Here is a 15128-nt window from a genome sequence, read left to right as displayed (position 1 = left end):
GCGACAACAGCAAAGCAGTAGATTTAGGCAGACTTGACAAATTTTCCAGTTTAAAGGGTACTGGCCAAGGCTTGAATGCTAACATGCTGACCAAAGAAAATATCAAATAGTTCAAAACACTTACAAATTGGGGTTGCAATGAAATACTAACTGATTGCAATGAAATACTAACTAAGGCCTAATTGTCTCAAGTGAAAGATGAAACTATTTCTCCAACAGATTGAAAGATCGGTTTGACATTCATTAGGACATATCCTACCATGATGATATGGACTGAATTTGTTCAGTACTGGGACCGGGTGAAGATGCGCTCTGCTTGCTTAAAGGCACTTCAGGGTTCGGTGGATTCTGGTCAAAAATAAATTTTGACGGGTCTAAATTTGTAAAAAAAATGACAACAGTAATTGTACTATGTTGAATAATGTATATTGAACAATTTTACTTCTTTTCTTCAGAATAAAGTTTCCGCAGAGTGATTTCCAATGACTACATAAATGATTATAATCACTCAAATTATAAATGGGTTGCGCATTCTTACAAACGACTTACCACAACAGCTATCTCTCCATCAGAGGCCCCAGCATTAGAAACGCGCAACTTTGCTCATGGTTTTGGAATGTTAGACCATTGAACATCCACCCAGTCCTGCCAGTCTTCCATGTACACTTGAGCTGACAAGTTGGTAGCATCTACATCCAGATTTAAGTTATCAGAAATCTCACTGGGCAACAATCCCAGATCATCCAATGACACCACAATTTTTTTTCATTGTAAGTAATGTGATAGGATAAAGCCACCTCTCTAGAATATAAAAGTATGGTACTGACCAAAAATGATTTATACGTATACATATGCAGAAAAGTTGTCACTGAAAAACAACTACAAAACAACAAAAAGATATATTACATTTCCATACATTTAGCATCAGCAGGACTGGTATAAATCATCTAAATAAGTAATATGGTTTTTTCCCTAACAAATAGTAGCCTTTAAAAGGTGAAAGCAAATATAAGTAGTCTGACCTTAATAGATGGTGATGATAGTGGTGATTTTGGTGCAAATATGTATGATACATATTAATATGACATAAGTTCTCTCTGTTTGAAAAGTTTGATGAAATTTGTCACAAAAAGGCAGAAACAAATTTACGTAAAATATGTTAAATCTTCAGATGAAATTTGTCACTGGAAGGTACACACCAAGTTACATACAATAGGTTAAAATATACCACTGATTACCGAGTTCTGTTTAAAATTTGTCATCATTCAGTCGCCACGAATGTAATGATGTAAGATTATCATATTTTTACCTTTATTCACATAACAAGGCAATGGATAATGATCATAAAGATCTGGAATGCTCAGGAGTTCATAGCTTCTCATTGGCTCTACAATGTAAGCATGAAGATGCCTGTGATAACCAATAGTTTGGTATCTTTGACAATACAAAAAAGGTTTTCCCCAAAGAGCAAAGCAACAGATCACTGAAGAAAATTGAAGACTGTCGAATTCATAACTACTGACAACAACTGTCCCTGTATTGTATGTGAGGCAGTTGACTATACAATCTGATGCTTTAGTGACAAAATCGCCTCCCCAACAAATGCACTGACAAGGTTTCACTCGTCTCTGAGGGAATTCACAGGCAATATGACAGGATTAGTCAGGTCAAAGGCATCTATTCCAAGAAATCCATTGCTTTCCAAATGTGAACAAAGTTTATACTGGTTTCTCATTGCCATTGTTTTGCCTAGATTCCTCCTGTTTTTGGTACGTCTTGCAACATCAACAAAAAACTATATTTGGCCTCAAATCTCATGGTCCACACATTTCTCAATGGACCAGATCTGCGGGTCATCTCTGGGTAATGCAAAATAAAATGTCCATTTGGCTTGAGAGTTCTATTTGGAAATTCTTTTTCATAAAGAGAATGGAACTGTTGTATCACATCATTTAAGAATTCAATGCTTGCATATGACATTGATAAACACATTATCAATTCTAACAAATCCAGCAGAGCCAACAGAACTTCCCATTTGTTGTTGCCTTCTGGCACTGCATCACCCACCAGTAATGGAAATAACCTTAAGAGACACCAAACGTGCACATCTTTTTGCTTGATGTGTACAGACCCTCTCAAAATAACAAGCTCAGGCCTATTGATTTTATCAGTTCCTTTGTAGTGGAACTCCTTCACTCTGCCGCAAGGTACTGAAGGCTGAAGTATCCATACAAGACATACTGATCTATTAGTGAATCTAAAATTTCTGAAACCAAGCCCCATATGTACTTGACAAAGTTTGTTCAGTTTCGACCATTGCAACTTGGTAATTATAGGATGAAATAGATCTCTCTGAATATTTTGAAATATCAGTCAACTTTCTTAATTCATCCCGAGTTACCATGCAGAATCTACATTATCTGAGAGCAGAAAAAGATTCAAGAAACACTCCAATAGCATGGCTTCCCAACTTATCTGCAACAACAACAAGAGGGGCACCTCTAAATTTGAATGTTCCCTCTGGTTTGACAACGTCAATACCAATGTTTTCAAGAACAGATAGTTCTTCCATCAAAGGTCTTATCACTGTATTTGGCCCATGTTTTTTTTGTTTTTTTTTACATTTTGGCTCTTCACCAAGATTGCTAAGAATATACAATGAAGCTGTGATCTCAAAGTAGGTTCAATATTGCCTAACTGATAGTAGAAAGCAGCATATTTGTAAGCAGAAACTCGTATACCAGCTTGGTTCACAGCTGTAAACTCATCAAAATAGAGAATGATTTGAGGGGAAAGGGGAGTTTCTTGCCAGAATGGATCGTTTTTGAAATGTTCACCATCAACGACACCTCTAAGACCTCAGCCGACTGGCGAGGAAAACAACCTGGCTAAAAATATCATCATGTTTAAACAAACACTTCAGAGTATCTAATAAAAAACATACTGCATTGTGTCATGTTCCCCATCACCAGCAATTTCCAGGTCATACTCAACAGGTTTTACAAATGTCATATTATCTTCAATGTAAGACTAGAAATTATTGTGGTCAGTGAAATTTTCAATCATGGAATGAAAGTCAAGACTTTCTTTCTTGCAAGTTTTTTATCACTGCAACTATACCATTTCTAGGAACCTCCTCACTGATCAATGTTCTTTTTTATGGTTTGAAATAAATGTTCAATTTCGCACAAAGCTACTCGAGGGCTATCTGTGCTAGCCGTCCCTAATATAGCAGTGTAAGACTAGAGGGAAAGCAGCTAATCATCACCACCCACCGCCAACTCTTGGACTACTCTTTTACCAACGAATAGTGGGATTGACCGTCACATTATAACGCCCCCACGGCTGAAAGGGCGAGCATGTTTGGCGCGACGGGGATGCGAACCCGCGACCCTCAGATTACGAGTCGCACGTCTTAACACGCTTGGTCATGCCGGGCCTAGGGCAGTGCCGTCTTCACTCCCCCCATGTGTATGTATTGTTGTATGTGAGCCCCTAAATCCCCTCTCAACCACCTTGAGAAATGATCAACCTCTCTCCACAAATAACACCTACAGCCCTCTTTGCTCAAGGAACTCACGCCTTCCGATAAACTCGACCTGGTACACCCCTCTGGAAAAGAGATAGTCTCGCTCGCGCCTTATGTAGCTGCTTTTCATTTGTACTGAATTTGCGCTGCGGATCACTAGACGAATCGGATGCATTTCCCTGACGTGTAATATTTGTTTGTTTGTTTGTTTGTTTTTGAATTTCGCACAAAGCTACTCGTGGGCTATCTGTGCTAGCCGTCCCTAATTTAGCAGTTTAAGACTAGAGGGAAGGCAGCTAGTCATCACCACCCACCGCCAACTCTTGGGCTACTCTTTTACCAACGAATAGTGGGATTAACCGTAACATTATAACGTCACCTTCGGCTGAAAGGGCGAGCATGTTTGGCGCGACGGGGATGTCGAACCCGCGACCCTCAGATCACGAGTCGCACGCCTTAACACGCTTGGCCATGCCGGGCCACGTGTATTGTCAGCGCGAGTGTTAACCACGTGGGGAAGCTTATTTCAGACATAACTCAGATCGCTGTGGATTGTAATAATAAATGTATTGATTATTGGATTTCATATTCGAATATTCCAACACGCGCACACAACAATATAAAAACACAATTGTCAAATAAAACAGTGAAGAAATAGTAGTGGTCGATAAATAAGATTTATTTAGGTAGGATTTATTTTGTGCGAAAGAAATTTATTCTCCCCAAAAAATAAAATAAAAGTAAATAAATAAATAAATAAATTTCTGCAAAGTTTAGCCCTGGTCACGTTTCAATTGTTGCATTTATGGAACAAAATACATATATACAATCATTTGTTTGAAATGCGCCTTAATGCTATAAGAAACATCAATGGTATCAATTCGTGAGTTAGTGCTTACAATGGTGTTGGTCTTTCTGACCACAAAGTGGTCCTTAGGACTAGCATAGCAGTGCTGCTATGAAGTAGACAAGGTGACTAATTAGTGATGTCGAGAAAACCCACTTGTAGAGAAATATATATGTAAAAACGGCTCGTTTGGGTTGAGAAAATGATACACAAATGACCGATGAAGGTCGAAACGCTGTTCGCTCTTCTACGTAAAATATTTTCTCAACCCAAACGAGCCGTTTTTGCATATATAAACTAATTGCTTAAATTGACTACGGTTCAGTCAAACTGACTAGTAATAGATCATCGTTACTACTTAAGAGTCAATTTCATATCCACGAGTACAAAATGATAGTAATCTTGCTTATTGATACATTTTAGATAGTCAATTTGACAGCGACCACGATATCTCTAAAGCAGAAAATAGACGTGACTATGCCCTGGTAGTCGTAATGAACAACTTTTATTTAGAGTGTACGTTCACGGTTGAACAAAGTCAGTTTTCTACTTTATTATTAGAAACATCTTTTTTCACTGTTTTCTATATGACGCATCTTTACGGTCTACAGTAGTGAACAAAATGTCTAATATTATTTTTTATTGAGGTAATTTAAGGATTTGCAAAACTCAAATCAAGGGCTCGACTGCCCTCGACGGACACAACAGATAGCCTGGTATGTTTTTATTACAAGGAAAACACACAAACACGATCAACAGACATAAAGTAGTTATGAGTAAATGTCCGAGTTGTAACAGAGAAAGTAGCGCATGATTGGACAAACATGTACGAGTTGTTATTTGGCCTAAATAAGTTGTTTTGAGCATTTGTTCGATAAAACACACATACACACCTGTTTCGTATAAAAGGGTGTACTTTTGGTAAAACGTTTTTTCAAAACAGATCAACGCTTTCTTCAGACAGTTTATCTGTATTTGGTGTAGAGTCATGTCTCTTTATGTGCCAAACATTATAGGACGTCAAAATATTTTTTTACTCTTCAGGAATGGTATGAAGCAAACGGATATTAAACAGAGCAGTAGAGTATCCTCAGCGTACTGTATCCAGAATCGTGAAACATCACAGGACTGCGGGGAACTTTATTTCAGGAACGTCTACTGCCCGAAATGACCGAGTTTTGATTAGGTTAACACATCTAGGTTGATAGAAGTCTTGCAACACTTTGACAGGAATGGCGTCAACATATTCACTTTTGGGTATCCAGCAAAACAGTGAATAGAAGGCTCACCAAACAAGGTTATTTTGCAAGAAGAGCTATTTGCAAACCGATGTTAACAAGAATTCACCACTGTCACTGTTTCACTTCGGCAAAACAGAATGTTAGCTTATAACTAAGACATTAGCGACATGTATTTTCAGATGAATCCTGTTTCTGGCTGGTTGAAGCTGATGGTGGGATTTGTTTTCGTCTTTTGCTCAGAGAAAAGATGAGGAGAGAAAGTCTTTCTCACAAGGAACGCTCTAGAAGTTGTTCAGTACATGTTTAAACAGCTATTCATCATGGTAGAAAAGTAGCTCTTCATATCCTACAGGGAAACGTCAACAACACCTTCTACAATCATCACATAGAAAGGATATTTCTGTCATGTGCTAGGGCAGGGGCTGGCAATAACTTGTGTTCCAGGATGACAATGCTATTGTTCATGGTATTGTACACGATTAACTCAACCAGTAGAATTTTATAAGATTTTCATGGCCAACAAAGTCTCCAGACTGTAACCTCATTGAAGATTGTTGGTGCAGATCTGAGCAAAAAAAAAAAACTGCTAATAATAAACCTAAACCAGCTACAGTAGCTGAGTTGCAGCATCTTTTAGTGATAAGTTGAAATGACACACGGTAAATTATATCAATAACCTCATTGACAACATATCATGTCGTTCTGTGGAAGTTGTTAAAATACAAAAAGAAACAAACAAGTACTGAATGCCCAATATGAAATGAGTAAGGTTGCAGACAATATTTATAATCATTTTATGTTATATTTTGTCATTATATATGTTTTGGTAAGGGTTTGTTGTGATAGGTGAAAAGCTAAATTATGTATCTACCAACAGGTGTCTGATAAAAGTGTTTGCTGTTCTAATAAATCGTTCATGGTGTCTATGGAACCTGTATCATTATTCAAATTAACATAACATGACTAATATCACATATTTAACATATCATATTTAATATAGCATGTTTAACACAACATGCCTTTTTTTCAGTTAGCACTAAGTGTATTTGTATTCTTAACTATCCGATTCATTATAAATATTTTAACCAAGACTGTACGTCAGCCAATCATATCTGTTCTTACAAATATATTGACAAATCCTCTCAGTACCCTCATGCAATTCAAGCTCACATTTTCTACTTAATCTTATACTCCTGAGCTCAGGTGTACTGGTAGTCATGTGTTTATTAGCTGACATATGGTACAATGAAAGTTTTTACCAAGTTTCCTTCATGTATAGCCATTACTACTTCTTGTTTACGTCCTTACAAACAGAAACTGGAATGTGTATCTCATACTTATCAGTGTTTTCAGCTGAGATTGTTTCTGTGAAAACCAAAAAATAACAAATGTATAATTGACGAGACTATACTGTCATCATATACATAAACTTGTTCAATCTACTACGCATGTGCTTACTTGGGTTCATATTTCTTGTTTTCACCCCAGAGCTGCAATTTACCTGGTGTACAAATTACGCGGTAGATAGACTGGATTTATGACGAGAATTATCACATATTTAGTGATGATACTAAAAATAATGTGAAGTCGACTTGTCTACTAACAGAATGCCTATCATTATTTATGAGAAAGAAGTCTGTAATTACTGGCCGGAAGTTTACAGGTTTGATGGTTTGGTTTACAGGGTGATGACCGATACAATGGAAGACCGAATATAGTTTAAACCGAAGATGTATCGTTTAAGAACTATATTCTGTATCCCTATAATATTATAACCGAATACAGCTTTAACTACATCTGTATCAACTTGGTACTCTATCCCGTTATGACTAAATACAATTCTAACTATACCCGTATCAACTAAGAACTATATCTTATGTTCCTGTACTGTTATGACCAAGTTTAGTTCTAACTACGTCTATATCAACTAAGAACTTTATTCTGTATCCTTGTATAAAAAATATGTATCTCTATTTTGAACTCGGTGAGGACCGAATCACAAAAAATAGCCTTTAGGTATGGATTATTATTTCTTTTGAAAACCTAGACCCAAATGTAAACTTAATATCGGTCGTTATTAAGACAGCCAAGTACAACAGTGTGATATGAGTATCCTCAACAACTACACAACTGGTGCATTATATAGTAAAAAGAAAAGTGACAACCCGTACTTTCCATAGTGTCTTTCTGGAACAACAAGAAAATTGATACAAAATGAGCCAAATCATTATCATAAAATTGTTTATGGGATAAAATTGAAAGTTCTTCTTATAGACGGGCATGTTTGAGATAAACTAAGCTGTAACCCTTTAAACAAGGTGTCTGACTTTAACGTCTCTCTGCGGAAAATTCTTACTGGTTACCCTTTTAAACAACTAAAAACGTTTTAATTCTTCATTACCTTATATTTATATACGATTTGCTTAAAGCACATAAAGTAGACTTCTCCCTTTACTTCTAACACTAGGTCTCCCCGCACACAAGGTAATATTTATTTAAACTTTTCTTAGAATAGCTTATCAAACATTGGAGAAGTCTGTCTAGCAACATCTGAAAATTTGTACAGTGATGTATAAACTTTGTACGTATAGACAGAGGTATTCAATAATGGTACTTAATTTTGAATGGTTTGGAATTTATACAAGGTGAAGCTTGAACATTCGATTGAATATTGTACTTCAGTCCGTGTTCTCTTTGAGTAATGTGTTGCCGTGATAATGCCATCACAGCCTGACGTCAATATAAAAGAACCTGTGGTTGGTTCATTGTACCAACACTTTTTACGTATTGTAAAGGATCCTATTTAATGAAGTACCTCATACACTGTGATGGCGACCTCGCTGCTGGAAGGCAAATAGAATCAGGTTGTTAAAAGTGGCTGTAGATTATCTAGCATGGGACTTTAAGAACACTGACCTTTGCGCCTCTCCCTAAACAACCGCACTAAGGGGTCTCACTTTATCAGCAATCATTTAATCCTTCTCAACGACTTTTCAACTTTTCTAGTCTCGGTTGATATCCACGAAAACTATTGACATTGTCAGCAGTTCTGGAATAACTAGGCTGCGATTCTTTCACACCTTCAGATTAGGTCGTTGTCCCTTCTTTTCTCCACTATAGTCCAGAATTCAATATCTTGGACAATGTCTCACTAGGAGCCCAAGAGAATGAAATAACTCAGAGAAACTGGAGATACCAAACTTCGTTGACGAGGTAACTCAAGAATAGTCACAAACATGATCACTTGCCTTAGCAACAACAGAAGATTTGAAGAGTTAGAAACTGTAGAAAGAAAACCTTGGAAGAAAAAAATAATATTTTGAAGATATAAAAACACGCTATAGGTGATAGAACTTTGTGCTGTTTGCGCACTGTAAGTTGTCCAAACTTCAAGTGTAGTTACACAAATTATAGTGACCTATAATTGTTTTTATCACTGTTTCCACAAATGTTACCTTTCTAGTCATCTATGATATGAGTTGTGTAACCTTTGAATAAACTGACACCATCTTCTTTTACGAATGCAATAAGTATATGTGAAAAATATCTGTAATAAAACAAAAGTCACTAGACTTAATACAAATATAAGAACATAAAGCAACATACAAACACTGTAACTGTTAATGCCTTACTGAAAGCTTACAACGAATACATTAATTAAGTACTTGTTATCTTTATTAAAGCACAAATACACCTTGCTCTTTAATAATAAAACTTTTTTTAATTTACTCTCCCTAAGCAGAAATGTTGCCTAGTTTATGAGTAATAATTCATCTAAACGAATTTCCTCAATATATATTCTCTCTTTCTCTGTTCGAATGTTGAAAAAAGAAATCGTTTACCAGTTTCAAATCTCTCTGCGGATGGGAAGTAAGTTTCCTCCAAATTCGCGCAATCTCGTGTATTCAGCACTCTACCCTTCCGGTTATACAAGTACTCTTAATTTAATTCACTTTTGTTTTTTTTAGATTTGCAAATTAAATTTTTACTATTTTTAAACTGTATTTTGCTTCGATATTTCGACGCTTAGACAATGTAAGGTTAACTTGTACAGTTCGATAATTACGCCATTTTCAATGGTAATCCATTTTATACATTCACTTTTCCTTACAATGATAGTAAAAAAGGCTTGATGATTAAAATTTAGATATTGTAGTTACAATATAGATGCCACTTTTATTGTTAAAATACAGGTATATTCAATACCTTGTGAAAAAAAAGTTTAAAAGTTATATGTATACTAATATGATTTTTAAATAGAATTTTCGCAACAAAAATAAATATATTTCGATCCAAAATATTCATGAGGCTAGTAAGAACTTGTGGTAATGTGGTGTTTCATTACATACAAACAACTATTTGTTGAAAAAAGGTTATTAACAAGATACCTTCTGATATCACGCTTCCTGTTAGTGTTAATTTAACTTTTATTTATGAAGACATTAAACCTACACGAAAAATTGAACAATTTTAGTTCTCCAATGAGTAATCACTGTGAATGGGTATTGTTAAGAAGGGAGACTCATTTAACCTATAAACGAATATTTTTCTTTGAAAAATGGCCAATGACTAACTCTGATAATAAGAAGTTATATTTAATGAAATTATTAACAAATGTAAGGAATTTTTCCTTTGGCCTTCATATTCTATTTATTGCTTTTTTATATGAAAACTGAATACAGATCACTTCAGTCCCAAGTACACGCACTATGGCTCATTAGCAACTTAAAGATTGAGAAAACTAAAATACGGTTCTGAATTCCACTGATCGATTGATTTTTTTTTAATTAAGCACAAAACTACTACACAAAATGCTATCGATGCTCTGCCCACCACGAGTATCGAAACCTGGATTCTAGCGTTGTAAGTCCATAAACATACCGCCGTGCTACTGAGCTGTCGCGTTGTTTTGTCTTTTAGCTTCGCAGCAAACCAACCATATAAACCCCGCTAGTACAGCGGTAGATCTACGGATTTACAACCATAAAATCAGCGGTTTGATTCCCCTCGGTGGGCTCAGCGGATAGCCCGATGTGGCTTTGCTATAAGAAAAACACATACACTAAACAAACATAATACATTAAATAATGAAACAGAAATCACTTAAGAAGTATTATTTCAATCCCTCTTTTTAAACTGTTGGTTTTTATATTTATCTTAAGTTGACACAACGATCTGATGATGTGAAAAATATGAATCGTATTATTCTATGGAAAATATGCAAAAGAGTTTTCATACATAGTTAATCTTTGTGTGGGTGTGTGTTTCATTGATTCCATGTTTCTGTTAACATCATAATCTATTTTCTGGTGTATATCGAAGAACTGGCATCAAATTTCCAAATTCTCAACAACAAAAGAGGTTTGGTTTGTGAGTTTTGCGCAAAAGTTACTCAAGAACTACCTGTGCTAGCCGTCCCTAATTTAGAAATGTAAGACTAGAGGGAAGGCAGCTAGTCATCACCACCCATCGCCAACTATCGGGCTACTCTTTTACCAACGAATAGTGGGATTGGTCGTCACATTATAAAAAAAATTAAGGAAAGCCTCAATTATATAAGCTAAGAATTTGTACAGGGTGTTCGGAAAGTCACTGTGTACTTATATATTTATTAACAGACGTTTCAATATAGAATACAGAAGGTAAATATGAATGACAATTATAAACAATGCTGAAAGTGACCCCCGTTTGCATCAATACAAGCCTGGATCCTTCTTATTTTGTTTCTAAACACCGCTATCAGTTGCTGGCTTGAAATAAACTGAATAAAATATGATTACAAAACTGTACAGTGACTTTCCGAACACCCTGTACTCGAAAAAAAAATCTCGTAGCCACTCTATATACCGCAATGTCGCTGCTAAAAAAAAAATTTCAGAAAAACCTGTCACACACACAATACATTATAACGAATTGCAAATTTATTAGCTAATAAATGTATCTGCACCAGACTAAACCAAAACAAAATCACTTACACATTTCTGAGGTACAAGCAAAAAGAGAAAATGAACAGTAAACCACACTCCATTTGCAGGAAATGATTTAAAAAAATTCAGTTTTTAGTAATTAAATGATGCACATAGGCTAGCATAAGTGACTACAGTTCTTTACTGAATGGACTGCGCATATTGCAAAAGCACTTTTCCATTTGTTGATTGACGAACAATTCTTTATTATAAGATGGTTATGGTTCGTAACTTTTAACCTAGGATCCCAAACAAAAACTATAATCCAAAACTGGTCTTCTTATAACTCCACAGGCATGTCCAAACTTGGCTTCTAACTGCTAAAGAAACGTTTCGTTACCGCAGTAAATCAAAACTGAAGCCAAAAAACCAACATTCTCGTCGAAAAGCTGGCTGATTATGTTTGAATCCGGTAAAAACCTGAAAAAGAAAAAAGACTGAAATAAAATTATAATTAAAAGAGCTTCAAAGTTACGAGTACATCCAAACACTTGCCAACATGTGCATAATGTGATTATTTGAAATGAGTGCATCCAAACACTTGGCAACACGTGCATAATGTGATTTTATGAAGAGTACATTCTCAGTACTTTAGAAGCATTTCCATCTTTCTTTAGGCTTTGTTTAACGGGAAAACTTTGGTACTGTTAAATCCGGCTATCTGGATGTCAATCTGTGATTTGGTTTTACATCCAGGAAATTAAAAGTGAAATCAAGTGCCCGAGTTTCGAACACGTGACTAATTTCTTGATGTGTAATATATAGTTCAACCTAACTGCAATATCGCTAAATTACGTTACGCAAAACTGAACTCTACCGTATATTATTTTACTTATCTGGAGATTGAGTACGTCAAATTAAAACAATTTTAGTTTCACCACGTCATTACAGTCCACGTCGTCATGTTCCAACTTACGTTGTCATGTTGTCAGTTATGGTTCCCGTATCAAAATTCTCTGCTTTAAGACTGTCATATACTAAACACATTCTTCCTTTCTCAATTTTTTTCCATAATTTATTTAGAGAATGGTAATTACGATTTCTTGCACCCTCTTAAAAATACAATTGTACAAAAATCCATACGTGCTGCATCCCACGACTTAACTTGTGTATTTTAATACGGTATAGCATTAGTACAGCTTCTTTTCTGGCAACTTGAGGTATGCAAAGACTGACAGACATGTTGTAGAACCAACTTGTGTATGTGTGGGTTGTGCCGTTTTATCAATATTATTATTGTTTCTTTTGTTTGCTTCTATGTAAGTAAGTACAAAGCTACACAACAGACTATCTATACTCTACCAACCACGGGCATCAAAATCCATTTTCTAACGTTTGTAAGTCCAAAGGCATACTGCTCTACCAATGGAGGGCTTATTATGTTGTATTTTTCCACCTAGATCACTATGTCACAACTACATAGTTTGTGCTGATTAGGTGCCTTCCCTCTAGCCTTACACTGCTAAATTAGGGACGGCTAGCACAAATAGCTCTCGTGTAGCTTTGCGCGAAATTCAAACACACAAATTATTTGTATGAACACGATATTACACATGTGTAAAATCTGTTTCCACTAATATACATAAAATTACCTTGAAAACTGAAGAACATAACGGAAAACTGGAAACTTTTGTGCACAGCGAATAATTGTTTTGCATACAAGAATCTTCCCGCCACGTTTATTCCACATGTGTTTCAGAAAAGCTTCTTTACCTAATGGGGAAATTAAAGAAAACTGGAAGCCGTTGAACGGAACGTTGTCATGATAACAGCTATTTCTGTTGCTGAAAAGTTCAAACCTTTCTACGTTTGAGTCAAACTTTCGAGAAAGTACTGACGTGAGAAAGTCTGCGAAAGGATATTTTATTGGAAATAAAATTTGAAGAACTGCCAGTATCTCTTGATCTTTATACATAAAAGTCCTTCCCTCTGTACCAGTATGTGACTCATGTTGACCTCTGATATCATTCTTTGTGTAACTTTTATTAATGAAGACAGAACGCTTTCTTGATGTCTTATTTTTGTCACTGAAATCGGGAACAAGTGTGATATCGAATGGTAATATGACCTTTACAGACAGAGCAACATCTTGGTCGTAAAAAAACACATTGGTAATAACTTTCTTCTTGTCTTCTAATTCCTTGGAGACGTCACATCCGATGGGGTGCGTTGTACAAATGATTCCAATAAGTGATATTTGAAGAAAAGAAACCTTCATGCTGTTAGGTTTGTTGCGTTTGTTTCTAAAAATAAAAAAAATATATTCCGTATAAAAAATGTTTAATCTGGAAACATTTGATAAGAAATACCGTCCTAAAAATTATTTTTGTATAAGTTTTTCATTAAGTAGTTACTGTTTAACAAAGCTCTTTACACATAATAAAAATTAAGCAGAACTGACTAGAGACCCCATTATTGCTATTTTCTGGCTTTATCAATAATATCTTAAACTACTTTTTATATAATTCTAACTCTTCTTATAAATACTGATAGTTTCTGACACGTAGCCCTGATAACGTTTTTGTTTGTTGTTAATCGCTGTTTAGTAAATGGATCTAAATAAGTTGTTATATGCAATAATACTGATAGTTAATGTACTCGTATAATAAACGATGGCCTTTGACACAGTATAAAATTACTGTATACATCTGATTACTCTTACCCTAGTCTTGTGAAAGTCAAAGAGGAGCAAAGAATAAACAATCGGTTTCAGTTTTAAACAAACAGACTGAGATGATTTCTGACTTGTTTAATATAATTTCATTTGAAATGAACATATTGATATAACTCACTTGTACAATTTTAGACAGAACTTGATTAATGTCAGTAAATCACATGAACTTAAGTTACGTTAGGAATATTTGAAACAAGAGGTAATTCCATAATAAATCTTATTTTTGAAAGATTAATATATAAAATCGCATGATCTGGAAATACTGTATTACTACATGGAGAGTAGGCTTAACGCTCTTTCATTTTCACACACATATGAATGTTACATCTGTACCAGGATGACTTCAAATTATTTCAGGTGTGCATAATATATATTAGTAAGTTACCTTATATGACACAGTGTGCTTTAATTCGTAACTCAATCGCACGTGCTTGCGTCTCAACTGATTTACTTAACATAGATATATTTATCTACTAGTCGTAATGAATCAGATATATGTTTATTTTCTGTCAACCTAGGCACGCGGTGTTTACAAGCGACAGAAGAAAGGCTACTTTATTCTCAACCCTACATCTAAATATAACAATATTTATAGGTTATGTCACAAGTAAAATCCTATTTATATCCGGTTTTGTTCAGTTTTACAATGATGTAAGACTTGTTTTGTATATTTAGATATATAAAGAAAACAGTATTGTTGTTTATTTTGGCTCTTTACTCTTTAAGTGTTTACTCCTAAATGGACCTGTTATTGTTAACAGTGTAACTGACAAATTATTATAAAATCACAGCAAAAATGGTCCTTAATTGTATGACGGTTTACAAACTTAAACGACGATAACACTACAACTCTACATGTACTTCGTTTATA

The 15128-nt window shown here is 35.2% G+C and overlaps 1 protein-coding gene across 1 annotated transcript; it reads right to left on the bottom strand.

Annotated features, from left to right (window-relative positions):
- Positions 1-11651: 11651 nt before the first annotated feature.
- LOC143249632 (uncharacterized) lies at positions 11652-13819 on the bottom strand. Its single transcript, XM_076499900.1, has 2 exons — positions 13176-13819; positions 11652-12003 (listed from the first exon to the last, which is right to left on the bottom strand). Exons 1-2 carry the CDS (start codon positions 13799-13801, stop codon positions 11904-11906), a joined length of 726 nt encoding a protein of 241 aa, XP_076356015.1. The 5' UTR covers positions 13802-13819; the 3' UTR covers positions 11652-11903.
- Positions 13820-15128: the final 1309 nt, after the last annotated feature.

Source organism: Tachypleus tridentatus, chromosome 1, assembly GCF_004210375.1.
Source record: "Tachypleus tridentatus isolate NWPU-2018 chromosome 1, ASM421037v1, whole genome shotgun sequence".
In the NCBI taxonomy this organism is placed as follows: domain Eukaryota; kingdom Metazoa; phylum Arthropoda; class Merostomata; order Xiphosura; family Limulidae; genus Tachypleus; species Tachypleus tridentatus.
This window is presented reverse-complemented; position numbering and strand designations above follow the sequence as displayed.